Source organism: Podarcis filfolensis (assembly GCF_964270895.1).
Source record: "Podarcis filfolensis genome assembly, chromosome: 3".
Lineage (NCBI taxonomy): Eukaryota > Metazoa > Chordata > Lepidosauria > Squamata > Lacertidae > Podarcis > Podarcis filfolensis.
Genome location: NC_139606.1, coordinates 48,719,861 through 48,746,299, shown reverse-complemented (window position 1 = coordinate 48,746,299; position 26,439 = coordinate 48,719,861). Strand labels below are relative to the sequence as shown.

Sequence of the window (26,439 nt, the reverse complement as noted above, 5' to 3'; positions counted from 1 at the left end):
ACTGCTTGACCCTATTTAGGATATTAAAGTACATATATCTGCCAGGGGAGCTTCTTATGGGAGCCACATTACTGCTAGGCTTCTTCCTTGGTTTCAGTTTCAGTATTTGGCGATGAGGGACATCAATAATGTTTAATATTTAAGGAAGGACAAGGCAACCTGAAGCATAAGGAGGAGGTCTCAAACTCCATTACACAGAGAGAGTCTGGAAGATATGCAAACCCTTAGACTAGGGTTCTAAGACCTGAGGTCTTCTAGGTGTTGTTGGACTACAACTTCCATAAACCCCAGCCAGTATGGTCAGGGGTCAGAAATTATGGGAACTCGAGAACATATGAAGGGCCTCAGGTTCCACATCCTTGCCTTAGGTATATAGTTGACTGCCCTGCCCCAATAATAAACTGCTTTTACTCAAGGTAAAAAAAAAAAAAGGTAAGGAACCCCTGGACGGTTAAGTCCAGTCAAAGGTGACTATGGGGTTGCAGCACTCATCTCGTTTTCAGGCTTAGGGAGCCAGTGTTTGTCTACAAACAGCTTTCCAGGTCATGTGGCCAGCATGACTAAACTGCTTCTGGCACAACTGGACACCATGACGAGTGCCAGAGAGCATGGAAATCCCATTTATCTTCCTGCCGCAGTAGTACCTATTTATCTACTTGCACTGGAGTGCTTTCAAACTGCTAGGTTGGCAGGAGCTGGGACAGAGCAACGGGAACTCACCCCATTGCAGGGATTTGAACTGCTGACCTTCTGATCGGCAAGCCCAAGAGGCTCATTGATTTAGACCACAGCACCACCCGAGTTACTCAAGGTTCTCCATTCTTACCAACTAAGAAGTACAGTCATGAATGACAGAACAGTCTCCCTTTCTTGTTGCGTTAAATGGCAGCAGGCCTCAGAATACTTGCTTTATTACAAGTGGCTTTGATCAGATGTCTTGCTATTGAGCGGTTTGCCAAAATAAATGCAAATTTGACAAAACACAAAGAAGCCAGAGACAATTGCATAATTTTCAAAGAGACTAAACTCCATTTCCAGGAGACCAAATTCAATTGGCACCACCTACTGAGAGAGTATGTTTTAAAAGCTATAAAATGAAGGGATGCCTGACTTAGTCAATTATAAACAATTGCCTGTAATGATATCTGTTTTGACTCACATTGAATTACCCTGCTGTTTTAGCATGCATTGATATTTCTGTCTTGCTGTCTAAGACTTCCTAGCTGATACTTTAAACGGACAAGACAGGGCTCTTCTCAGTATATGCTAATGGAAGATAATACTACATATTTTAAAGGTTATATATGGATTCCTTTGAGATGTAAAATCAAGTCTGGTATCACAATGAGGGTTTTGATTGCTCCTGAGCTTCCATCTACAGGTTCACTGTGTATACCATATGCGTTCGTGCACTTTACCACCAGAGAGACTTAAATGTAGTATGAAATGTAAAAGATTTTTTCCAGCATTTATTATCCCACTCTTCTTACAAACAATGATTCTCAGCACACCTTGCAGAAAAATAAAATAACCCCTCCCCCCCCCCCGAAAAAATAGGAACATAGCAGGGAAAAATACCACATAAGACAGACTTAAAACTGTGAGATCTAAAAGACCTGGGGAAATTAAAAGGGCTTTACCTAGTACCAAAAAGTTATCAGATTTGGAATGTACGTGTCAGAAAGAAGATGTCTAATGCAGTTTTCTTTATGGTGTGTGGGTGTGTGGGTGTTTAATTTGGATCAAACATGCACAACTCCCATTCTACACACACACATACACACACACACACACACACACACACACACACAAAGTAGCGAATTCCAGAATAGTGTTTTCCAAATATTCTTCCATTTATATACGTTACTTTATTTCCAATTAATCATTCTTACTCTTGATGGAAGAGGAGGTTAGGGAGAGAGGGGATAAGTCTGCTACCTTTGTCTAATTTATCTGAAATTGCAAATAATATTCACTAAACAACTCAATGGCAATTGGATACTAGTAAATATCAACTTCTTATTTGGGGTGAGCTTCCACAAGTCTCCTGACAAGCTCTACTGAGACAAAATGAAAATGTGGTCATTTGTGATGATGAAACTTTTAAGTAGCAACTTACATGATCAATCAGTTCACGAACCATTCCATTCCACTGTCCGCTGGCATCATCCCGGGCTCCGTATTTTCCATCTTCCACCAGCCTTATCTCATAGGTAAATCCAAGGAAAGTTGATAGTTCCCTGAGGAGGTCGATGCAATATCCCTCAAACCTATCATTCCCATACAAAGGTTTATCAGACTTCTTGAACATCACATATGGCTCTTCCTGGAAAAAAATGAATGTAGAGAGGAAGGGAGACCCTTCAGTCACTGCAGTTCAGAAAAAATGAATTGCAAATACATTTTAAAGATATAATTCTAAATCTGGAAAGCTTGATTTGATCATGTTATACGGATACTATCACTGAATACACACAATAATTCATTTTTAAAGTAAGTAGATATAGCTATAGTAGTTTCAGCTAAAATGTATTTCTTTCATCAATTAGTTATTGACACCAGTTGTACAGTTTGGCAATGAGCACTGGTGGAGAAAGAGGAGTGCGGGGGGAGCGCACCACCCCGGCAGTGCGATCCTGGTGGGGTGCCATCGTGGCTGCTCCCTCGTCCACGCTGGGAGTGCCACACCCCCAAGACATGTGCCACGCCTCTGTGGGCGGCGCGCCAGCCCCCGCCCCCACCTGATCTCTGCCCCCCCAGTGCCGGAGCATGAAGCTCCACCGCTGGCAATCAGCATTAACTGGTTCAAGATGAGAACATATTAACACTATGATTACTCTGAAATTGAGTGATGTTGTTGTTATTCAAAACCCCATAATTGGACAAAATGCACGCCAGTGGATTCCTATGTGGTACACCGTCATTAATATCACTGCAGGAGCCAATGGGTCAATTCTGCAAAAATTTGCCATTATCTATAAGTTCCATTCTACAGGAACTTAGCCATGTGACTAGCTGAGTCTAGTTTGCTGGATAATGCTCAATACATTTTAATCTGTATTTACCATGGCAAAAGCCATTGCTCAGTGGTAGAGCACATGTTTGGGGGAATGGCCATAGCTCAATGTTAGACCCCTTCTTTGCATGCATAAAGTTTCAGGTTCAATCTTTGGTTTCTCTTGGTGGAGCTGGAACGACTTCTCTATGAAACTCTGGAGAGCCGCTACCAGTTGGTGTAGACAACCCTATGTTATATGGACACTGACATGACTTGGTATAAGACAGTTTCCTAGGTACCTATATTCTATTACAACAGAGCCTAGAATCATCTTAAATATGGTCACTGATTCCCCTTAAAACGTAGCTTACATTCTTAAAGCTGTGAATGCCAGTGCTTTTTCAAATTATTTCAGAATACTGAAAAAGCCTTCAGTTCTCCCACTGTCTTTCATGCACACAATTTTCTGCTCTGCACCATCAGTTTACGCTTCATCATTATATGAAAAAAGAAGCCTATGGACAAATTAAACTGAGGATCACACGCAACCCAGCATTTTAATCTCTTTGAATTTCCAGGAGAAGCTTATGATGCATTTGCAGCTCTCCAGAGAAATATTTAGTCCATTAAGTAATGCATGAAATGGCAAACACATCCAACAATTGGCAGATCATTAGTAATTTGTTTCATAAGCACTGAGAATGTAAAACAAATACAGAATTTCTGCTGATTTTCCAGGACTGTTTTCAATAAATACAGTGTTCCGAGGCATTGAAGAATATAATCCTGATTCCAAATGAGTACTCAGTTGGTCAGGAATAACTTTTAATGGGGCAACCACTTTCAGAAGAGGAAGTCCCATGCATCCATCCTGTCCCACACAGATTTTATACTTTTATTTGAATTCGGAGAAGCTCTGCAAACATTTCTGTCAATCTGCTGTTCTCTCGACAATCAGGTGTCTGCAACACACACCCAGTTCTAGTCTAGAAGTATACCTATAGTAAAGAGGGCTCTCCCCTGTGTCTCTGTGCAGAAAAACCATGTGAAAATTAAGTAACAGGGCTGCTAGCTTTCCAGCCCAGTTGAGAACATTTCTATTCCTTGAAGAGCAGTCCAAGCATACTCACAGCTGTTCTCTTAAGGCCACACCATACAGCACATTCTTATCCTGCCAGGAAAGGGGTGTGGCTACCACTTTGAGCAGCTTCCTTTTTCAAATTACCGTATTTTTCGCTCTATAACACGCACCCGACCATAACACACATGTAGTTTTTAGAGGAGGAAAATCCGTAGGCATGCCATCCGTAGGCATTCCCTCCATAACACGCACAGACATTTCCCCTTACTTTCTAGGAGGAAAAAAGTGAGTGTTATAGTGCAAAAAATACGGTAATAGTCAATAAGAGAGAACCACAGTAGGCAGATAGTGTGAGCATAATTCTATAAGATCAATTTTTTACTTAATCATTTGTATTTATATAAATGTGAAAGTGAGATTGGGAGGAGAAATGGTGAGTTGCTTCTGTGTGCTGCAACTTTCAGTACTTGTGTTTGATTGGAAATGTAGGGTTTGTGTGTGCCTTTTAGATGTGAAAGAAGTGAGGATGTTTTGCATTCCTGTTCTTAAGAAGTGTGTGTTTGTTTGGCTACAGTGGAAACAGGATGCTGGACTAGATGAGCCTTTGGCATGATCCAGCAGAGTCTAGGGTTGCCATATTTCAAAAAATATAGCAAACCCCCCAAATTGTTGAGCCTTTTTTTAGACAAACCCCAAAGTTGTCCGGGAAAATCCAGACGTATGGCAGCCCTAGCAGAATCTTCTACTGTGATGATTATTAAAACACAAGCAGAAGTTCCTCATAGGGAAGGCAGGGTCACTATTGAACGCTAATGCCATTTATTTCTGCAGCTTATAGTTCTTAATCATATATCTTCTACTCAAGTCTGTGAGAGTAAGCTGTGGTTTGCAAGGAGGTGTTGCTAACACTTAAACCCCCCCCCCCAAAGCTTCATAATACTTTGAATAGGATATTGCCTGCACAGTTTTTCTTCCTCAATAAGTCGATTGGCAAGAATCTCCTTGTCAGTTTATACCTTTAAAAACAAGCATACCAGACAATCTGGAGATTTAACTTTAAATTCCTCCTCTGACACTGGCTCATTTTGTGGGGTTGGGTACATTACCCTGGTATCCTTTCAATCAAAGGGGTATTGAACGAGCCATAGCTAAAAGCAGAAATGAAAAAATACTCAAGTAGCAGGTTAGATGCAAAGGAAATATATTATGTCGTAACAAATTTGTTTTTATAAATAATTTTTGTTGATTTTTCCATTTTACATATCAAAACAACTGAACATGCTACTACATAAAGTAGGGCAGTGTAGAGGATGGTTCAGATGAGAACTCAACTGTGCATGGCTTCTATGTAGTACAGTGGTACCTTGGGTTAAGTACTTAATTCGTTCCGGAGATCTGTTCTTAACCTGAAACTGTTCTTAACCTGAAGCACCACTTTAGCTAATGGAGCCTCCCGCTGCCGCCGCGCCGCCGAAACACGATTTCTGTTCTCATCCTGAAGCAAAGTTCTTAACCCAAGGTACTATTTCTGGGTTAGCAGAGTCTGTAACCTGAAGCGTATGTAACTTGAAGCGTATGTAATCCAAGGTACCACTGTACAGGATCATGGGTTGCACTCTGCCTGCACATCCCACCTAGGCAAGCTTCTCCCAGCAGACAGCCACACATTGGGTTTTGCTGAAGACCCACTTGCAAAGACCAATATTTATAGGCCTGGGTATCCTGATTGTGACCTAGATTCAGTACAACCAGCAGCAGGCTGGTCTAACCAGGAGGTCCAGGTTACATGTCTCACACTCACCCAGCCGTTGCTCTTTTTCACAGGGCCCACTTTGCAAACTGCTCAAGATCCAAACGGCAACTATTGTTGTAACTTAGCTAATTCCTTTCTTTTCCTGCTTGCCTTGCCAGAATGATAAACCGCACTGGCTATAAATCTCATGGAGTTTTACTCTTTTGCATAAATATAAGCCATGAAGCAAGCAAGCAAACAGACAAAAAGTGAAGAATTCACTGGGAGCAAAATCCCTGCTCCAACGCAAAGATTTCAAGGGTCTTGAAAAATGGCCTATAGCCCAATACAATATAAAACATGGTGCTCTAAGGCAAAGATGAGATGTGTGGAGAGCCAGTAATATACCAAGCCAGGAATGCTTCATACACAAACACCCTCCAGTACTTCAGAAAAGATAAATTATTTAGAACTCCTAGTCATGTCAGCTCATATTGACTTTGTCTCCCAGTGGAGTTGCACAGAGACCAGAAGCAATCCCAGATCAGCTCACTCGCAAGTGTTATGTCTGACCACATTTCTTTGAAAAAGTCATTAGAGTCACAGAACCTACTTCAGAATAACTTCCAAAGCATTCATTCATATTAAAAGCTGACAATGCTCCAAGCAACCAACTTTATCTATTTATAGGTTACCTCAACGTTTAAACCCTGAAGATGTTTTAATCCTATAGAATTAATCGTGCTGCATGTGTGAAAAGTTGAATCCACTAAGATCAAAGCACACAAAACTTGATCAACTTAACATTCTGTAAATAGTTTTATTTATCATTTCATATCAACTTTTTTAAAAAAAGTGAACTCTAAACAGAATTTGTTCTCTGCTATTGTCAGCCACATTACTCTTGATCAATGGCATGCCACACTAGCGTGATTCCTTATGGCCTACTTCTTGTTTACATTATAGTTTTATTACAGCCAAAGGTTCTCTGGTTTCTTCAAATTAATATAGTAGCATCTCTAACCAATAATCCAAACAGATTGAATTTTATGCATACTGAAGGTAGGAGATCTATAAATAGATACACAGATACACACACACACGTTTCCCATAGATACTTTTAAGTTGGTGTTTATCTTCACTAATTACATTTCCTTTTCTCTGCCTGCCTCTGCACTGTGTTGTTCCTGGTTTTGTGGAACAAAGACAGAAACTTCCATAAGCAAACCACACATGTTCGCTGAGCTTTTGATACAAGAGATGTCAAACACAATAGCTTTACAGCTTCTGCTGTTCTACTCCCTCTCTGTAGTTGGCCACACCTCTTCACTCCTTAACTGCAGGGCTAAAAGCAACAAGGAACCTTACTCTCAAGTGCCCCTTTTCTTTGTCTGCTCATACTGAACTTGGGTAACTGGGTTAATTCTTATAATAAGCAGGAGACATTTTCCCCATACTGGATTTTCCAGCAGTGACCTGGGGAGGCTCCCAGTTAAATGTCCCTGATCAGGTGTAAAAATTACTCTCATTAGTATAAAGCAGCTTCCCATGTTCCTATGTCACACCATTAGTCCATCTAACCCAGTGCTGTCTACACACTGACCATCAGTGGCTCTTCGGGTTTTCAGAAAGGGTCTCTCCCAGCCCTACCTGGAGTGGCTGGGAATTCAACCTGGAACCTGCTTGTGAAGCAGATGATCACATTTAGGGTTTACTTTACTTTAGGTTTTCTTTTTAATGTGATAATCAAATTGATTATTAGTATCTAGTAAGTATGGAATTTCTAAAGAAACCATGACTCACTAAATATATAGTGGTACCTCGGGTTACATACACTTCAGGTTACATACACTTCAGGTTACATACTCCGCTAACCCAGAAATAGTACCTCGGGTTAAGAACTTTGCTTCAGGATGAGAACAGAAATCGTGCTCCGGCGGCACGGCAGCAGCAGGAGGCCCCACTAGCTAAAGTGGTGCTTCAGGTTAAGAACGGACCTCCTGAACGAATTAAGTACTTAACCCAAGGTACCACTGTATTTTCTTATTGCAGACATTCTGCAGTGTTTTTATTCCATTTTAAGTGTGGAAATGTGGTACTGTTAAAAAAGAAAAAAAGAAAGATGGTCATATTTGAAGCACAATTATAGCCATGTTTGTTCAGAACTTACCCTTTCGTTAGCCATGGATATCCGGATTACAATCTGAGAGAAAGAAATCTACCGCTCACTATGGCTTTGAGAATTTAAAAGGGCTGCCATATCTAATTAACATTTATGTCAGATATGAAGAGTACACAAAGGGCTTTTACATTTAGCAGTTTGGACTTCAGAAAGATAGAGACCTAAAGTTGTCCAAAAACTCATACAGTCAGTCAAAACAATTTAATGTCTTACTCTGACATGCTGCTAGCCACTTGACAAGAGACTCAGGCCAGGGGCAGACTTAAAGCAAGATGAACTGCTCATACACACTTAGTCTCTCGTTGCCATGGGTCTAATTAAACAACTGTGGCTACAATTAGCAGGTTAAGCACTTTTAAGTCCCATTGATTTCAGTGTGACAGATTTGTGCTCATGTTTACTGAAATCAAAACAACTTAAAAGTGTTTTTCTAGGGTTAGGCTGTGCTTCTTCTTCTTTTAAATGAAATCCATTTAGAAGCAGTAACATGAACAGTCTCACCAAGTATGGCTAACACTGTGTGTGGATATTGGCGCCTGAAGCCTAGGACAAATTAGAAATTACTGAGATGTGTGCACTATAAAAATGATGTGCAATATGAAACACAAACCAAATAAAATGGAAAGGTCAAATAATCTGGGTACATTTAGATTTCAGTTGAAGACAGATTTTGGTTGATAACTAGGAGAAACTGCTTAATGGTTAAAAAAAATATCTTATGGGATCTTAAAGATGAAAAAATCTACTGCAGCTCACATTTTTGTGGGCTCTAATTCACTTTATGAAAGTGAAATGACACAAGAAGTCATTCAGAGGTTGACCAGAGGTTTAGGTGCTCCTTGGTTGCCTTGATGCAACCTTTCTCAACCTTGGGTTACTAGATATTGTTGGATTACAACTGCCATTATCCCTAACTGCTTGGCCCTTCTCACTAGGGACTATTGGTAAGAGTGCTCTGGTGTATTGGGGTTGACCCTTCCTGATATAAAACTTGTTCCTTTTCTATTGTGGATGTTACCACAGCAGTGCTGTCTAGGGTGGGTGTGGATGACATCAAGGCATTGAGGTGATAAGAGGTCTGAGGCTTATATGTGTGGTGGAAGCCTGATTCTTTATTTGGTTGGTTGTTTTTTGCTCTGTTTTAAGAGCTGCATAGAGGATGTGTGGATGCTTGGAGGTGTTAGTTTGTTGATACAGTCAGAGGACATCGAGATCAAGACATGGCATCCAGTTGGGGTTCTCCCAGTATGCTACTAATCCATGTTTCTGAAGGGGAACTCCATTTGTGCAGTCGATCACTGTGGTAAGCTTGCTGTCTGTGCTGATCAGCTGACTGGCACTTAAAGCAAGACTGCTTTGGGCAGGGATCGGCTATACAATGGAGTTTCTGACCAGGAACTCTGTAGTGCAGCAAATGCCAGTGGGGCTTGCTGTCACAGCCTATCAAACGAGCTGTGCTGACAGAAAGCCTCCCTTGCCAAAGAACAATCAAGAGCAATTTAAGGCTCTTGATTGTTCCTTGGCAGCCACATTTCTACCACTTACCATACTTTAGATCACGTTTGAAACCAGATGTGCTATAGTTGGGCATGGAAAATGTCCTCATGCGACACAGTAGGGCCCATGCTGCAGGCTGAGGTGTCCTCATTAGTCCTGCAGGCTGAGGTAAATAATGTAAGGTAAAGGGACCCCTGGCAGTTAAGTCCAGTCGCGGACAACTCTGGGGTTGCGGCGCTCATCTCGCTTTACGGGCCTAGGAAGCTGGTGTTTGTCCACAGACAGCTTCCGGGTCATGTGGCCAGCATGACTAATCTGCTTCTGGCGAACCAGAGCAGCACACGGAAATGCCGTTTACCTTCCCGCTGGAGCGGTACCTATTTATCTACTTGCACTTTGATGTGCTTTTGAAATGCTAGGTTGGCAGGAGCTGGGACCGAGCAATGGGAGCTCACCCCATCGTGGGGATTCGAACCGGTGACCTTCCGATCAGCAAGCCCTAGGCTCAGTGGTTTAGACCACAGCAATGTGGCATCTAGCAAAGAGCACTACTGATGATCTTCATTCGCATGCATCTGGAATGCCAGCTGCATGATGCTCCATATGATCCTTGACTTCTCCAGTTGGCAGCCTGCATTTATAGCATGCTGCTCTTCAAGGGTTATATTTTGGTTTCAGAGTACCCCAGTGAAACTGGCTAAAGCAGAAACAGCAGAAATAAAAATAATAACCCTTACAATCCTCTGTACCCTTTTGGTCACTTTGCAACGGGTCCTGTGGTGTCTGAAAAGGATTTAACTAGAAAAGCGGTATTAGCTGAAACACATTTGATTTGAGGTTCCCCACCCCTCAACCCAGTTATCCTAGAGAGCTTTATTCTGGGCGGGCAGAATACAGAACTGAGCTCGTCTGCCAATGTTTTTCTAAATTAGAAAGCACTGTAAAATGAAAAATGAAGGGGTTTTCCATTTTACGCTGCTCAGCAAAGATGATAGAAGTGAAGCTATTAGTAGTTAAGCAACAATTGAAAGCCATGATTCAGAGCCAGAAGAATGCCATCTCATGCACACAGTTTTTCCTTCATTGTCATCATATGAGCCTCCACCCTACCAAAACTCTTTAGCAAACATCAACAAAATGCAAAGAACTTTGCACAGAGCTAACTTCCTCAGACGCTTCATGATTTATGATGCTGAAGAGCCTTTTGTGGTTCCCTCTTTATCTGCCAAAGTAGGCTGGACTCTGTCTTATGCTCCTACTGTAGTTTTTCTTATTTAAGGATTGTGCTGGAAAAGCTAATCTAGCAAAGTATTGAGATGCAAGAGACTTGTCCAAGATATTTCATGCTGATAATTAAATCTTCTGTTCTCAAATAGACATATTGCATTACTTTATCCCTGCCCTGAGGGCAATTAAAAGTATCAGGACTAAGAAGCTTTACTGATAAAAGCTTACTATTTATTATTATTATTATTATTATTATTATTATTATTATTATTATACTTTAAATGAGAGCTAAAATGGGGGGAAGGGAGTTCAGCATTCTTCTTTTTCTTAAGAGAGTAATGGGCATTTTCCCCACAATGGAAAAGAGCACATATTGGGGGGGGGGGGATAAATCATACAGGGTTATGTAGGATGCTGCTGAAAAGTCTCACTTATTGCTTTTGGAAAGAATATCCTGGTGATGAACTGATTTCAAGTTCAGTCTAAACCATGCATTCTCATTCTCTCTCTCTCTCTCTCTCTCTCTCTCTCTCACACACACACACACACACACACACACACAATGTATATTACTTTCTCCAAACCGACAATGGTAGCTAAATAATTAGTCAGCTGAGATCATAGCACTTAAAATGAATTGCCATTATCATAAAAATCCCATAACTAAATTAACATTTCAGATCATTCATTATACAGTAATTGCTAAATAAATGTAAAAGACATTTGCATACTGGTCATTGCTTTGTAAGTAATATGACTTTTCTTCACAGTTTTAACGTTCAGCTGAATTTCTAGAAAACAATTGCACATATGATTACTTACCAAGATGGTGGTTACAGTTAGGGAACGATTAGATAAGGAATCAGTAATGTTTGCTGGTTTTCCTTTCTGGTTCTCGGTCATGTTAAGTCCACTTGCAGGATCCCACGTTCCAATCTATAAAACAGCATGTGCACTTATATGAGTTCTTTTCAGGCCACTAGGACAGAACAATATACAATGAAAGTGAAATCTGCTAACACTTATAATTCACCTCTGGTCCAATATCTGCTACCATTTGTGAAAAAGCAGCTTGCTTAAAATATTATTCACTGTGCTTCAAAATGTGTCTCGCAAAGTAAAAAATGGTGTTCAGAGTACTGAGTGCTTAATTTTCCACCTAAACATCTATCCTCTGAGAAAAGTACACATCTGCAGAATGATAGCTCACTGAACGTATATTTACAATGCACCTGCTTTTCTCTGCTTTAAATGGATCCGTCCTTTTCTCTTCGGATACAATGAAATTTCCATTGTTATATAGCAAATACATGTTGCGTTCTACAAGCATGGTTAACATTTTCAGAGGTCAGTGGAAACATCATGGCCATTCCCCAAATTCAAGGAAGTTTTTTCAAGTAGGAACTCGTATACCTCTCTGTCATGTTACAATGATGGATTGTTCCAAGCATAGATAGATTCCTGGCTGCCACATCTGATCCACACCAGGAATTAACTAGATAACAAGTTAAAAGAAATTGCTAGCTTTTAGTATTTTAACTAGTGAAAATTTTCAACTGTCAGTCTTTAATTTTTGAAATCTGGCTTCCGCAGGGTTTTCTGATACAGCTTGCCTCTAGAACTCTGCACGGAGCAGCAATAATTGTTTGTTGATGCTGTAGGACAGCCTTTGCTAACCTGGAATGCTCCAGATGTTGGGAATCAAATTCCCATTACCCCTGCCCATTGGCAGTGCTAGCTGGAGCTGATCAAAGTTGCTATCCAACAACATCTGGCCAGCACCAGATTGGAGAGGGGTGCTTTAGGACTTCTTGTTTGAGGGACAAAGAGCAGCATGTCTTCCTATGAAACATTGTCACTTAAGACCTGCAATTCCCTGCAGAGTTTCTTAGTTCATGTTGGCATTGACAGGGCAGCCAAGCTGGCTACAGGAAAGGGAACAAGCACAAAGAAAGAAAGACACTGATCCCAGTAAGAGTGGCAGTCATATATGCTGATAAAAAATGTACAGGCCCCAGAAGATTAAGTAAGAGTAAATAAGATATCCTTAATGTAAACAGTTATAAGCCTATCAAGGGATTTATGCCATTGGGATTTTGTGATAAAAATTATTTCCGAATTCTGGACATTTTGAAAGTAGTGCTATGTTTCCTGATCTAACACAGGTTTGGCAAATCATTATTCTGAAAACTGTATGACAAATTTAACTGTTTTTAAGCAAAGCAGGGCAAGGTCTCAGTAAACAAGAGTACAGTACCTTTGTGGGTTTATGGCAAACTTGCCCATTGCAATTGAAAATGAAAATTCAGCAAGATTTATAAATTTTCACAAATCAACTTCCTTTATAACTAGTTATTCTCTTTTTAATTTGTAATTGAAAATGGAAATGTTTAACTTTTCACTTAACTTCAGCAGGGTGAACAAGTGAGCAGAGCTAGCATACTCATTCCTGCTGTTTATTATACACTGTTACAGAATGCTAGGAGAGGGCTACTGTTGGTAATAAATAAATGAAATACTAATGGTTTCAAAGTAGTATAATTAAAACATGTTTCCTTTGCTTTATAACTGGGTGTGCTGAATTTTATTTGCTTAGGCCCATAAGGTCTGAGGATTTTTTAAAAAAACAGAAATCACTTATTTTAATTAACTAGTATCCATTAGTATGCTTTATTTGCCTTTTAAAAATGGTTTAAGAAGTATTTTTCAGAAGAGCACATACATGTGCTTGGCAGGTGTGCTACTGAGCACATTATCTCTTGATGTTCCAGGAGAGGTGTGAGCGGAGCTCCAGCATATTATGCCATGGATCCTAATTCACCGCTATTGTTAACCAGTAAGGCAGCATAATAATGTTCCACTAAAAGCTATTTCTCCATGAATGAAAGTTTAAGTGTAAGATTAACCTTGGCACCAAATCTGCTGCAGTCAATTTGCTCGGCACAAATGTTTTAATTCTAAAGCTGCTTTAAAAAAACTGAATAGGTTTGATAATATGTGCTCAACTGGAAGCTAGAAAACAAGTCCCTCTAGCCAAAACATGTGCTGCAATCAAACCCATGTGCTAGCTCAAATCTTAACAGCCTCCAACATTACATAGATGAAAAACATTCCTGAACATAGGTGGTGAGACTAGGAAAAGACAATGGCAGAAACAATGGCAGAGTATTGGACAAAGGTAGAGTGAACTAAATGCATATACCGTATTTTTTGCTCTATAAGACTCACTTTTTCCCTCCTAAAAAGTAAGGGGAAATGTGTGTGTGTCTTATGGAGCAAATGCAGGCTGCTATCCCAGAAGCCAGGACAGCAAGAGGGATTGCTGCTTTCACTGCGCAGCGATCCCTTTTGCTGGTCTGGCTTCTGAGATTCAGAATATTTTTTTTCTTCTTTTCCTCCTCCAAAAACTAGGTGCATCTTGTGGTCTGGTGCGTCTTATAGAGCGAAAAATACGGTATATCACAAAGAAAAAGCAGGAAGCAGATAATTCTAGATTACAACAGTATACAGCAGGTTTCCTCAACCTCGGCCCGCCAGATATTTTTGAGACTACAATTCCCATCATCCCTGACCACTGGTCTTGCTAGCTAGGGATCATGGGAGTTGTAGGCCAAAAACATCTGGAGGGCCAAGGTTGAGGAAGCCTGGTATAGAGGCAAGCTTCATGCTACATAGCAGGGCATGTTGAACATCTATGTACTATATAAAGACCTTCTTGTCTGGGGGATTTACTCCCTGCCCTGCAGGCCTCTTTCACCTTCTACTTACCATCTGTGAATATGTAGCACAGATCACATTCTATCATTCCACAACATGGAGAATATAAGCCAATAGCTACCACCAGGAATGAGTACTGATGTAGAAAGTGAAAGAATCACACAGTCATCCAAACAGCATATTATTGGCGAGAAAACACCAGGCAAAGTCCATCACCGTTTCTAAATGAAACATGTGCCTTTGTTTTTTAAGATCAAATCCCCATCTCTTCTTGCTTGAAGTGGTTCTTTGTTCAAACACACGGCACACACACACACACAGTATGGCTTGTTGCTTGATTTATGGCATAAGCTGCCTTAGGTGCAAAGAGCTACTACAGGGACTCGTCAGAGATTTCAGTGTGCCCAATGGATGTTTTTTTAAATCTTTACGGGTGATATCCAATTTATATTACATGCCCATTGAGTTCCATGGATCTCCTCTGAGTATCACTAATCTTGAATATCACCCTAAAATTCTGAACAAAAGTTTCTCATACTTTATCACATGCTGCTTTTGTAACTCTCATCAGTTTCAAATGAGGTTCGCCAGGTGACCAGGAGAGCTATTCTCATTAACCACATTAAAGGTTTCCTCAGGTATGTGAAAAAAGTAACAGAATACTTTGGATCCAAGTCTATATTATAGCGCCAGGCAGCAAACAAACCAAGCAGACCAATAATAACAACATCCTACAAAAACAGCATACTCAATTATTAGAATAAATCAAATGTTAAAGCTATACTTTGCATTTGGGCATCAGTCATAGCGGTTGTATTAAACTAAGTTATACTCAAAGTAGACCCATTGAAATTAATGAAGCTAAGTTAGTCATATCTATTCATTTCAATGGCTCTATTCTGAGTAGAACATTACAACCCCATAGAAGTAAATGATTTTTGTGATGTTCTTTATTAAAGCTAAGTTCAATATTCTGTCACACTCAATGTAGTTCAAACTTAGCTCAAATTGATTCTACCACTAAGTATAATTGGACAAGAGTAGTATTTTGAAATGATAAATCAGTTATAAGTAAAGAGTATCTTAAGTACCTTTTCAAGGCCTTCCTCCTTCAAGCTAATTACATCTAAGTCAAAATCTGTCCTTAAGCCATTGGTTTTGTTGAAGGTTATCCTGCCAGTGAGGCCTTCCCAGTGAGCCTATGAAAACAGAAAAATAATAATAAATTTCATATGTAAGCAGTAAGAGAGAGTGAAGGAATGAATGAATAAATTAATGTCTGCCAAAATGGAAATATTAATTATTCATTAAGTTTAAATGATTTTCCTTGTGGCCAGAGGGTTTTTTTTAGCATATTTCTTGGATTCCCAGCATTCTTCTGATAATTAAACAAACTTTTCCTTAATCTCTGCATACAATTTCTTAATTGCCTTCCTTTTCCACACACACAAAATTCATCTTGCTAGGTTGATAAAAGGCTGACATTTAATTTTTTTAAATTTTCTCTTTAGGGGGTACAGATTTTTGTTTCACCTTTGCTATTTTGCAAGGTGCAGCCAATATGTATCTCCCAGAGATTGCTGGACTATAACTCCCATCATCTCTAACCTTCTGGCTCTGCTGGCTATGGCTGATGGGAGTTGTAGTCTAAGAACACCTGCAGGGCACCATGTTGTCTATCCTGACACTGACAATTCCACAATGTTATTTGCTAAGAAATCAAGAGCATTTACCTTTACATTATCCAAATATGTTCTTTTTACACAATTAAAATAAAAAAGACTTATTAAGTATAACATGAGAAGAAATTAATAGGTTCATAAAATGTGAATGTCACTAAAGTATAACAAATCCTTTGGTAAAGCAGAGAGCATACTATGGACATATCTGATATAGTGAAAAGGATTTCACAAAATTTGGCATGAAAGGAGTGTAGGCCGGCCTAAAAATACAGCACATAGTTCTTATATTTTAAATTGTTATGATCATTTACCCAACAGAACAGAGGATGTTGCTTAGCAAAATGATTCATTTTAATTGTTTATTATTCAGATCATTGTACCTCTTCCCCACGTTAAACATTTCAGTGCATATTGTTAGCAAAAGGCGTATTTGACTAGAATTTCAAAGCCAAAGGACCTTCAGGTCTGAACTTTCGCAGAGGGAAGACAGGGGGAGGCAAGACGAGTCACATTTGGTTAGTGACGTACCTCTTTAATGAGATTCATGAAGCGGGTCCCAAAGCGCCATGGTTTGTGCCGATTACACTGCAACGAACTGACAGTCATCTGTGGGAACTGCTGGACAGCCACCGACACCACATGAACGGCATCATACATCAAAGCTGCGTCCGTCTGCAATGAGAGCACAAACACCACTGTGAAAACAGCCCAGCTGAAGGTGTGTGACAGTCAACAGACAGGGAAAGAGGAAGACACACATTCTCCCACCTCTGTTTCGAGGCAACAACAACAACAACGGCTTATTGAACAAAAGCTGCATACACACCATATACTGAGAGCACCTTTAAAACACGTCCCCCCTCCCCGGGGGGAAAGAACACTGGGAACGATAGTTTGTTAAGAGCGCTGGCAATTGTAGCTCTGTGAGGGGCAAATTACAACACACATACCGTTCTCTGTTACTGTGTAGAAGAACAGTTTTGTTCTTCTTTTGTGCTCAGGACAGAAATGAACAATGCTTCATTCAACTACTTTCATCACCCAAAATTGACATAATCAATTTCTCCTCTAAATTACAACACAAAGTATCCATATTTATTTCAGCCTACCACTTCCCAAATAAAAGAGTGTGTATATATAAAGTCCCAAGTTAGTACAGTGGTACCTTGGGTTACAGACGCTTCAGGTTACAGACGTTTCAGGTTACAGACTCTGCTAACCCGGAAGCAGTACCTCGGGTTAAGAACTTTACCTCAGGATGAGATCAGAAATCGCACAGTGGTGGCACAGCGGCAGCAGGAGGCCCCATTAGCTAAAGTGGTACCTCAGGTTAAGAACTGTTTCAGGTTAAAAACAGACCTCCAGAACGAATTAAGTTCTTAACCCGAGGTACCACTGTATAGTAGAGCAACCGTTTCTGCTGCACACACGTTATTATAATGTAATAAGGCATGCATTTTTTGACAGCCAGTCTGGCAGTGTAATATGCCCACTGCCTCATGCTAGAAAAGCTCAAAATGGTGATCCAGTGGGCCCTACATATCTGAAGCAATACGTGTACATAAACATTAGGAGTGTGCACAAGACCACAAGGAACCATCCCTGCCTACTTTCATGCATCTTCTGAAAACTGTCCTGTTTAGACAGGCCTTCACAATAATGAACTAGTATCTATGGAAGTTTTTAATTATTGCTTCCTCTTTTAGTGTTTTGTGGGCAATGGTTGGAAAACTGCAGACATGAGAGAGCTGCCACTGAACAAGAAGACAACAACAAGTGAGTAGAGGGGCTTTTGTGCTAGCCAACTTTAAAGTTGATTAGGGGAGGAAGAACTAAAGACGTTTTATTTTCAGGATAAATTATTATTTTTTCTCCCTGATTACAAGCTTATGACTGGTCACCATTAAGTGTTCCCTCCCCTCTCTTCCCAATGCTCTCCCCCCATCAGTCCACTCTAAAGTTATGGCATTATGGAAATCTTAAAGCCATTATTTCTGCTTTCAGCAGACACTTGTCTGCAGCATTTTAAAGAAACATGTCTAAAGATTGCCTGCTAAAGATTCAAGCTGTCTTGCAGAGGTCTTGCTGTGCCTCTGACAAGTCCAAAATAGCTCCAGAGCACCTCAGTTCACCTCGGGAGTCATCCAAATCCAATGTGTATCCCTAATAAACAAATATTCACATGCACAAATTGTTTGTGAATACCCCAGGGTATACACTGTAAACAGAATGAACTATACTTATAAGAAACCTTTTACTTCAACAGATGACAGGAAGCCTCTGTCCATAAGTTGTTTTAAACTGTTTTTAATAACGTTTTAATGTTGTAACCTGCCCTGGGATCTTAGGGTGAAGGGCAGGAAAGAAAGAAAGAAAGAAAGAAAGAAAGAAAGAAAGAAAGAAAGAAAGAAAGAAAGAAAGAAAGAAGGAAGGAAGGAAGGAAGGAAGGAAGGAAGGAAGGAAGGAAGGATAGGCTTGGGTTAATATTCCAAAAAATATATACAGTGGTACCTCGTGTTAAGTACTTAATTCATTCCGGAGGTCCGTTTTTAACCTGAAACTGTTTTTAACCTGAAGCACCACTTTAGCTAATGGGGCCTCCTGCTGCCACCGCGCCGATGGAGCCCAATTTCTGTTCTTATCCTGAAGCAAATTTCTCAACCGGAAGCACTATTTCTGGGTTAGCAGAGTCTGTGACCTGAAACGTATGTAACCTGAAGCATATGTAACCCAAGGTACCACTGTATGTTGAAGTGTTTAATGGATTTCTGAGTTTGGGTGTGGGAGAAGAACTATTTTTTTCCTAAAGGACACAACTCATATGGGATTTACTCCCACAAGATGTCGTGACGGCAACCAACTTGGACGGCTTTAAAAGAAAGAGTATACAAATTAAAGCTACCATTGGTGGAGACAGTATGCCTCTGAATACCAGTTTCAGGAAAATCTCATGAGGAGAGTGCTGTTGTACTCAGGTCCTGTTTGTGAGCTTCTATTAGACCGGTCGGCTGGCAAGGTACTGCCCATTTAGCGGGGCTTCTGATTGGCCTATTTGAAGCTGGTATTTTGGTGGGGGATCCCCACTCCTTGATTCTGCTGGTGGGGTAGTTTCCCTAATGGCTGGCAATACATGTGGGCCCTAGCTGCCAGGGGGATGGCGAACAGAAGTGAAGTCCTCAACCACCACCCACCAAAGAAGCAAGCAACCATTGTGAGCTTCCAATAGGCATCCGAGAACAGAATGCTGGACAAGATGAGCTCTTGTCTTGATCTAGGAGAGCTCTTCTTGTGTTCTTATAAGGCAGCTTTGCAGACTAGGTCAGAAGATAGGAACTCCAAACCAGTTGTTCGGAAAACGGGCTTGTTGTGCCGCCTCATGGACAAACTTAGTGAGCTGTGAAATAAGTTCATTAACAATGTGGAGCCTAGTGATGGCTGCATTTGTCATAACGCAACACAATACAGAATGAATGTCTGTAGTTCCTTTCATGCAGATGAATCCCAAACTCAGCTTACAATAAAACAAAACATAAAAATGCAAAAGTGCTCTCTATTGTTATAGACCATAAGTTGATGCTAAAGAAAGAATTTAAGTTTGGATGTAAATGAGCTTCCTGCAGTGGCTTTTCAAAACCAAAAAGGTGATAAATCTCAGGCTTGAAATAGCTTGTAGAACAGCCTCACGTAGTTTCTAAGGCATCTAGTGCTGTGCTTAGGTTTTAACTTCAGTCAAAACATCAGAGTTCCCAAATTGTTCTCTGACTTATAACTCAAAGTGCTTTTAAGGCTAATTTGATACCTTTGTGGGAGCCTATACATCTCCTGAAACCTAGCATGACATGTTGAAGCTGTTTCGTAGAAGTTAAGATTCTGGCAGCAGCATTTCATGCAAGTTAAAGCCTAGGCAGCACTCTTTTCCCAGAGAAGCCATAAAACAAAAAGCAGAGCATACCTGTCTGACAGAAAGGCACAAAAAGGAATGTTCCAGGACCATCCCATAAATCTATATCATCACCTGATTTCTAACTACTTTCCTAAGCTGTATGTTCTAACAATTCCAGGTATCCAAAAGAAACCAATATTCAATGATATGTACAGTGTATGCTAAAAGAAAATTTTGTCTAAATTCTGGGCAATAAAATCTGAATTCTAAAACTGGTATAGATGATGCAAATCAAACCATTGTGCTTTTAATCTATTATTATTATTAGGCTTGTTAGTCATGGGAAAGAACAATGAAGTACACTGAAATATTGAGCAGAAATATTATTCATGCATACCCTCCCATCACTTCGCTTTTTAAATCTTCTTAACTATAAGGACTACAAAACTGATTCTTTAAATCAAAGTAAGATTCCCAGAATTTTGTGGCTAATACTACATTCCATTTCCAATTAGAATTGAAGAATACTCACATTCCTACTAATTGTGTGAAGAGCTATAGCAAAGCTAATGTTCATTTTATTCTCGTGATCATACCAGAAGTCATCACACAGTCCTTGACTCCTCTTGATTCCAAAAGATTTAACTTAATTTCTTGTTCTAAATAGCCCACAATTAATAAATAACTATTTGAGATTTTAAGGAGAACAAAGAATTGCACCTTTTTGGAGAATGATAAAGGCCAGAAATAAAGGAAATTATGCAAAATGAAAGTACTGTAACTGTAACAATTGCACAAGAAGTCTCCAGAAAACAGAGTATTGATAAGTTCTCATCACATCTTTCAACTGTTTAATGAAAAAGAAACAAAAGAAACAACAATATTCAGCACAACTTATATGCTTATTCTGAAACAGAAATAAAACACCACCAACTAAAGTCAAATTGCATTAAACCAAAAGTCTAATTCACAATTCAACTAAACATTGTACCTGTTTTAGAACAAAGCTAATAAAATTAGGCACAGAAATGGAAATGAATTTAACAAGGAAGAGGTTTCTGTGTTTTGTGCTTCTTTCTTTGTTTCTTTGTTTTGTAGATACTGAATTAAATGTAGAACAAGGATTGGTATCCCATTCAAATTATTTAAAAGCAAAAAGACTGGTGTATGAGTTATGGTAGAGAAACTGAAGTGCTGCCACATTTGATAGGCTCCCAAGCAAGATGACTTCCATTCCTCCCTGCTGCTGTTCTGCTCTTCTTTATTTCCTTTTTAAAACAAATATTGATAGTAGTGCTTGTTTCCTTCTTTCCTGACTGGCTAGAGAAGCGTACAAGGCTGGACCACAGTATGCACTGCAGAGTTCATCAGCTGACTCCATCCCCTTGGTCCTAGCCACCTGCACTTTAATTTAAATAAATTCTACCTCAGGGCAAATGTGGCACTCAGTGGCTCAGCCAATCAGACACCAATTTCGGAGAAGCAGTACCAGACAGGGTGATTGAATAGCAAAGTGGCTGGCCAAGAGCTCAGTCTAGCCCAGTGGATCCCAAAGTGGGTGTTACTGCTCTCTGGGGCTGGTGAGATTACCTTAGGGGGCACTAGGAAGCAAGGAGGGGGCAGGGGGCAGGCTTTGAGAAGCTGGCATCAGTGGATCAAGTTCATTGATATTGTTGAATCAATTAAACTATATAGTTTTAACTGGATTTTAAACAAATGTGGAATTAATTGTTGCTGTTTTGAATTTTAGTGTGTCTTCCTTAGTGGATCATTCAAACTGCTATTTTGAACAATGCTTTTTTACTGAGTAGGGTAGAGAGCGCTGGGGATGAATTTATGGAACCAAGGATGGTGGGCTGAAAATGTTTGGGAACTACTGGTCCAACCCAATCATTTCTGGGGCTCTCATTGGTTCTCTCCCCTGTTAAAAAAGTGACATCTGATTAGATTACTTTGCTGCCACTCTCACCAGAAAAGAGCCGGTTTCAAAAACAGACCCTGTATTTTAAAGCCTCATCCAGGCATTATTACTTTCCCCCATTAGCTAAATAACTCTGCAGTTGATTCCTTGCGTTTCCAGAGATGTGAAGTGTCAATGCTGTTCAAAAATGCTGGAAATGTAGTATACTGGGTTTTGAGATTTCTATTGAAAATATCCAAAAAATCTGTGCATGACATTAATTTAGGATGAACACTTCTTTCAAGCTAAAATCTTTTCTTCTTTTAATACTTCAAAAGAAATGGTATTCATCAGAGAGAAAATCCTACTTTAGCTCTCACTATCACAAATCCCAGATTCTTTAAAACCATAATCTATAAATTCTGTGTTACTGAATTATCAATATAGAAGAACAGTCCATTGTTCAGGCAAGAGATGATTAAGAAATAGCTGGAATGCAGGTTCAAAAAACCCTATCAGTTTTCAATTAAAATGTGAATAGGCAAATGTGATTATTTTAGTTAATTAATATTTTCATTAATCAAACTCTCCTGAGACGTATGGTCATGAGTATAAAAAATGGTCCCATGGCCTATTTATAGCCATCAGGGTAATAATTTAACAAAGCTTGTGGTTAAACTCTTCTGTCAATGGGATAGATGACTTCAATAATTTAGGTTCTCCTTAGCATTTATGTTTATTAATCCAATACTGATTCCCAAGTATCAAGCCATTCTGGTACTGATAATCTGCACAACAAAGCAGGTTATTCATCTGCACGCAAAAAGATTTTGGAAGGTTTGGGATTTCACAGATTTTGGCTGGTCTTGACAGTGAAGCCAAAACTTGTGTTTTGTGCAATTCTATTCATATCAGTTTGCTCTCCAGTGGACCTTATTCCAGGTGTACATAAATAGGTTTGAAACCAGCTTTTCCAGCGCAAAAAGGGAAGAATTACATTGGAACGTCTTAACACTGTCTGCAGAAGTATTCTGAGGGCCTCCGTCACAAAGCACCAGAACAGCACTCGGATTCTTCCATTCCTGCATGGAGCAGGAGGGAGGGTGGGGATGTTTCCCATATTAGTGTTGCGCCCTCGGATATTGAGCACAACTGAAAGGGATGAATCTTGCCCTCTCCTGATTCCAAGATCAAGAAGTAAGTGAGGAGCAGATCAACTAAACATCTCCCTCAACACTTAGAGCAGGAGTGGGAAATAGGGTGCCTTCCTCATACTGTTGAATCACAACTCCCATCAGCCCAGCCCCTACAGACAAATGTCAGGGTTTAAAGCAGCATCTTGAGGATGATGGCTTCATGTATAAATAATCCCTAGAAAGCATGATTGTATCTTCTTATTGTAAGATATATATATAAAAATGGTGGCCTTGCTGGAAGCTAAAAATGTTGATATAGCAAAAAGATTGCAATTCCTTTCATTGGTAGTTGGCAAATAAAGTAATTTGGGATATATATAATCCGGAGTAGGGGAATTCAGAGAAACATCAGCTGAAGAGGATGAGAGGAGCTCCCAGCCTATGTCTGGTGACCTGGGTGACCTGGCAGAAGGTGCCGAAAGTAAAAAAAAAAAACAAAACCCCAAAATCAAGCAGAGGCACAGTCTGTTCATTATTATGGTATTTTTATTGCAAGGGACAGAGAGAGGGACACTTGGGAGATTTTCTGCCTCATATACCAAGATAACTTGATATACTCAAACTTGGACAGGGGGGAGATAATTTGCTCCTATGCCTCCAGCAGCAAAATATATTGTGCTAAATCTAAATTTACAGAGATAAATCTATAAATATGTTAACATACACTGACTTTGTGTAATTGGCATGAACACTCCATTGATTTATTCTGCATTCATCTAAGACTGGTTCTATCTAGCACTATAGTCTTTTGATAGTACTACTATCTAATACTATAGTCTGAGCCCGAATGGTTGGCCTGAAAATGAGTCAAGGGCACTCCCATATAATCAGGAATTAGTTTGGTTGTTTCAATGTCAATCTAGTTTTGGAAATAAAGGGCAACAACAGCATAAAGCAGAATACTTTTCTGCTTCAGATTAAAATCCAAGTTCAAGAACATTTTAATTATCCAACACTGCAGTGATTCTCATCACAAGTAGACACCATATTAAAAAAAACCCCTCAAAAAAGTACCAAAAACATAATAACCCATGTTCCAATATGTTATGACACTGAGGAAGAGGAAATAGTTGTGTGAATCCACTTCTATATTCTTTGATAAGAACCATTGACATTAGTATCCTCAAGAATATGAATGAAGCACTTTAATCATAACTTAACTGACAGGTTGACAATTTAGCAGGAAATGATGTGTTAAAGAATGAAGTAGGAATGTATAGAAGCAGCAAACTTGGAACAAAGTACAGTGGTACTCGGGTTAAGAACTTAATTTGTTCTGGAGGTCTGTTCTTAACCTGCAACTGTTCTTAACCAGAAGCACCACTTTAGCTAATGGGGCCTCCTGCTGCCGCCGCGCTGCTGCTGAGCGATTTCTGTTCTCATCCTGAAGCAAAGTTCTGAACCCAAGGTACTATTTCTGGGTTAGCGGAGTCTGTAACCTGAAGTATATGTAACCTGAAGCGTATGTAACCTGAGGTATCACTGTACATAAGGAAAGAAGCAACTTTAAAGATTAAAAGCTAAACACAAGGTTGGTTTGGGTGGGGAATATGCTCTATATCACATAGTAGCAGCTTACATAAGGTCTCCTTTCACCACCCAATTTTTGGCGATTTCCCATTCCCAACTGGAAATAATCCATTATTAATAATATAGCAGGAAGATTATTAATAACTAACAGTGCCGGATCAGTGCCCCCCCCTCAAATACAACAAGGTTGGTTTAGCCCAAAGGCTTAATGGAAGAGCCAGGCTTTGACCTGATGCCTGCAAGGAATCCAGTGTTGGGACCTGGCAGACCTCTTTGTGGAAGACATTCCAGAGAGTTAGCTACTCTCTGAAAATTATGGCTTCTCATTCCCACTGGCCCAGGGTTGCCAGAGGGATTGACGGGCAGAGTAAGTTGTGAAGAAATGTAGCTTCTTTAATTGTTCATGCCTCCTTTACTGAGCTCCTCTACTGAGCAATTCAAGGTAGGCTAAAAGCTGACACCATTCATCTAATTGCTCCATCCTGCTTTCTTTAGAGGGGCCAGGGTCATTAATTTTCTCCCTACCCAACTAGCCGTACTGTAACGAAAGGGGGAAACAAACTAATATCATGAATGGATTGTTAAACATGTGAGGGAGAGCTGATCATGACAATCAAGTGAGGGGAAGAGCCTAGCTCAGGCTTCCTCAACCTCAGCCCTCCAGATGTTTTTGTCCTACAACTCCCATGATCCCTAGCTAGCAGGACCAGTGGTCAGGGATGATGAGAAATGTAGTCTCAAAACATCTGGAGGGCCGATGTTGAGGAAGCTTGGGATAAACCATAGATAAAATTAACTATAGAGGAGATGCTGTCCTGAATGTATATGATCCTCTTGTGATATGGAACCCTGGTCACTCAGGGAACCACAGTGATGGTGACACAACATTGGTGATTGGGGTCAGTGAGTATGGCAGGATTCCACCACTCACAAGATTGTCAATTGTGTGAGGGAAAATAGCTGAATAGGGCTACGTACAGTGGTACCTTGGGTTACAACCATAATCCGTTCCAGAGGTCCGTTTGTAAACCAAAACAGGTTGTAATCCAAGGCACGCTTTCGCCAATGGGGCCTCCAAAAAAAATTTGTTCGTAATAAAAAAAAAATGGATTGTAATCCAAAAAAAATTCACACACTTCCGGGTTTGACGTGTTTGTAATCCAAAACGTATGCAAACCAGACTGTTTGCAAACCAAGGTATCACTGTACATTCTTTTTTTCAGTCCAAAGACCCACAAAAACATTTTCAAAAGCACAATAAAACAGAAATACAGGAAAAGGATTCCAAGGCGGTCACTATGTTTTATCCAGAGCCCATTATGTAGAGTGGCGCATCAGGGCACTTGGTCTGGAAGAATAGGGCTATTCTCTAGGTATCAGAGGTCAACTGATATAGGCCAACCTAAAGCAGCAGTGAGAATCTGTGTCTGTCCAGTTGTGGTTGCACTCCAACCTCCATCAACCCTAATCAGCTTAATCAGTGATCTGGGATGGTGGGAACTGAAGTCAAACAACATCTGGAGCTCCAAAACTTCTCCAACCCTGCTGTACAGTTCTAGTCCTGCCTCCAGTGGTTTCATAGCAATATTGCACTTGTTTCTGTTATAGACCACTCACTCGCCTCTAGCCAGAACCAGTAATAAAGGGGGTTTCCTTACACTTTAGAAGTAAACACTTTCCAAAACAAGGGTATTCCTGCCTGTAGCTCTTAGGACACCAACCTCAAGACTCTTATTTCTATGCAAATGTCTACTAGTAGTGGTTTCCAAGGTAACTGGGGGGGGGGACAGCAAGAGAAATTTTCCACAGAGAAC

The 26,439-nt window shown here is 40.1% G+C and overlaps 1 protein-coding gene across 4 annotated transcripts in view; it reads right to left on the bottom strand.

Moving 5' to 3' along the window:
* GRIK2 (glutamate ionotropic receptor kainate type subunit 2) overlaps nucleotides 1-26,439 on the bottom strand; it is a 439,539-nt gene that overhangs the window by 169,396 nt on the left and 243,704 nt on the right. For all 4 annotated transcript variants that reach the window (XM_083608281.1, XM_083608278.1, XM_083608280.1 and 1 more), the window contains exons 8-11: nucleotides 16,645-16,788; nucleotides 15,526-15,633; nucleotides 11,540-11,653; nucleotides 2,120-2,326 (exon numbers count right to left, since the gene is read on the bottom strand). In XM_083608281.1, coding sequence (XP_083464407.1) covers nucleotides 2,120-2,326; nucleotides 11,540-11,653; nucleotides 15,526-15,633; nucleotides 16,645-16,788 — 573 coding nt within the window. The remainder of the gene's footprint in view (nucleotides 1-2,119; nucleotides 2,327-11,539; nucleotides 11,654-15,525; nucleotides 15,634-16,644; nucleotides 16,789-26,439) is intronic.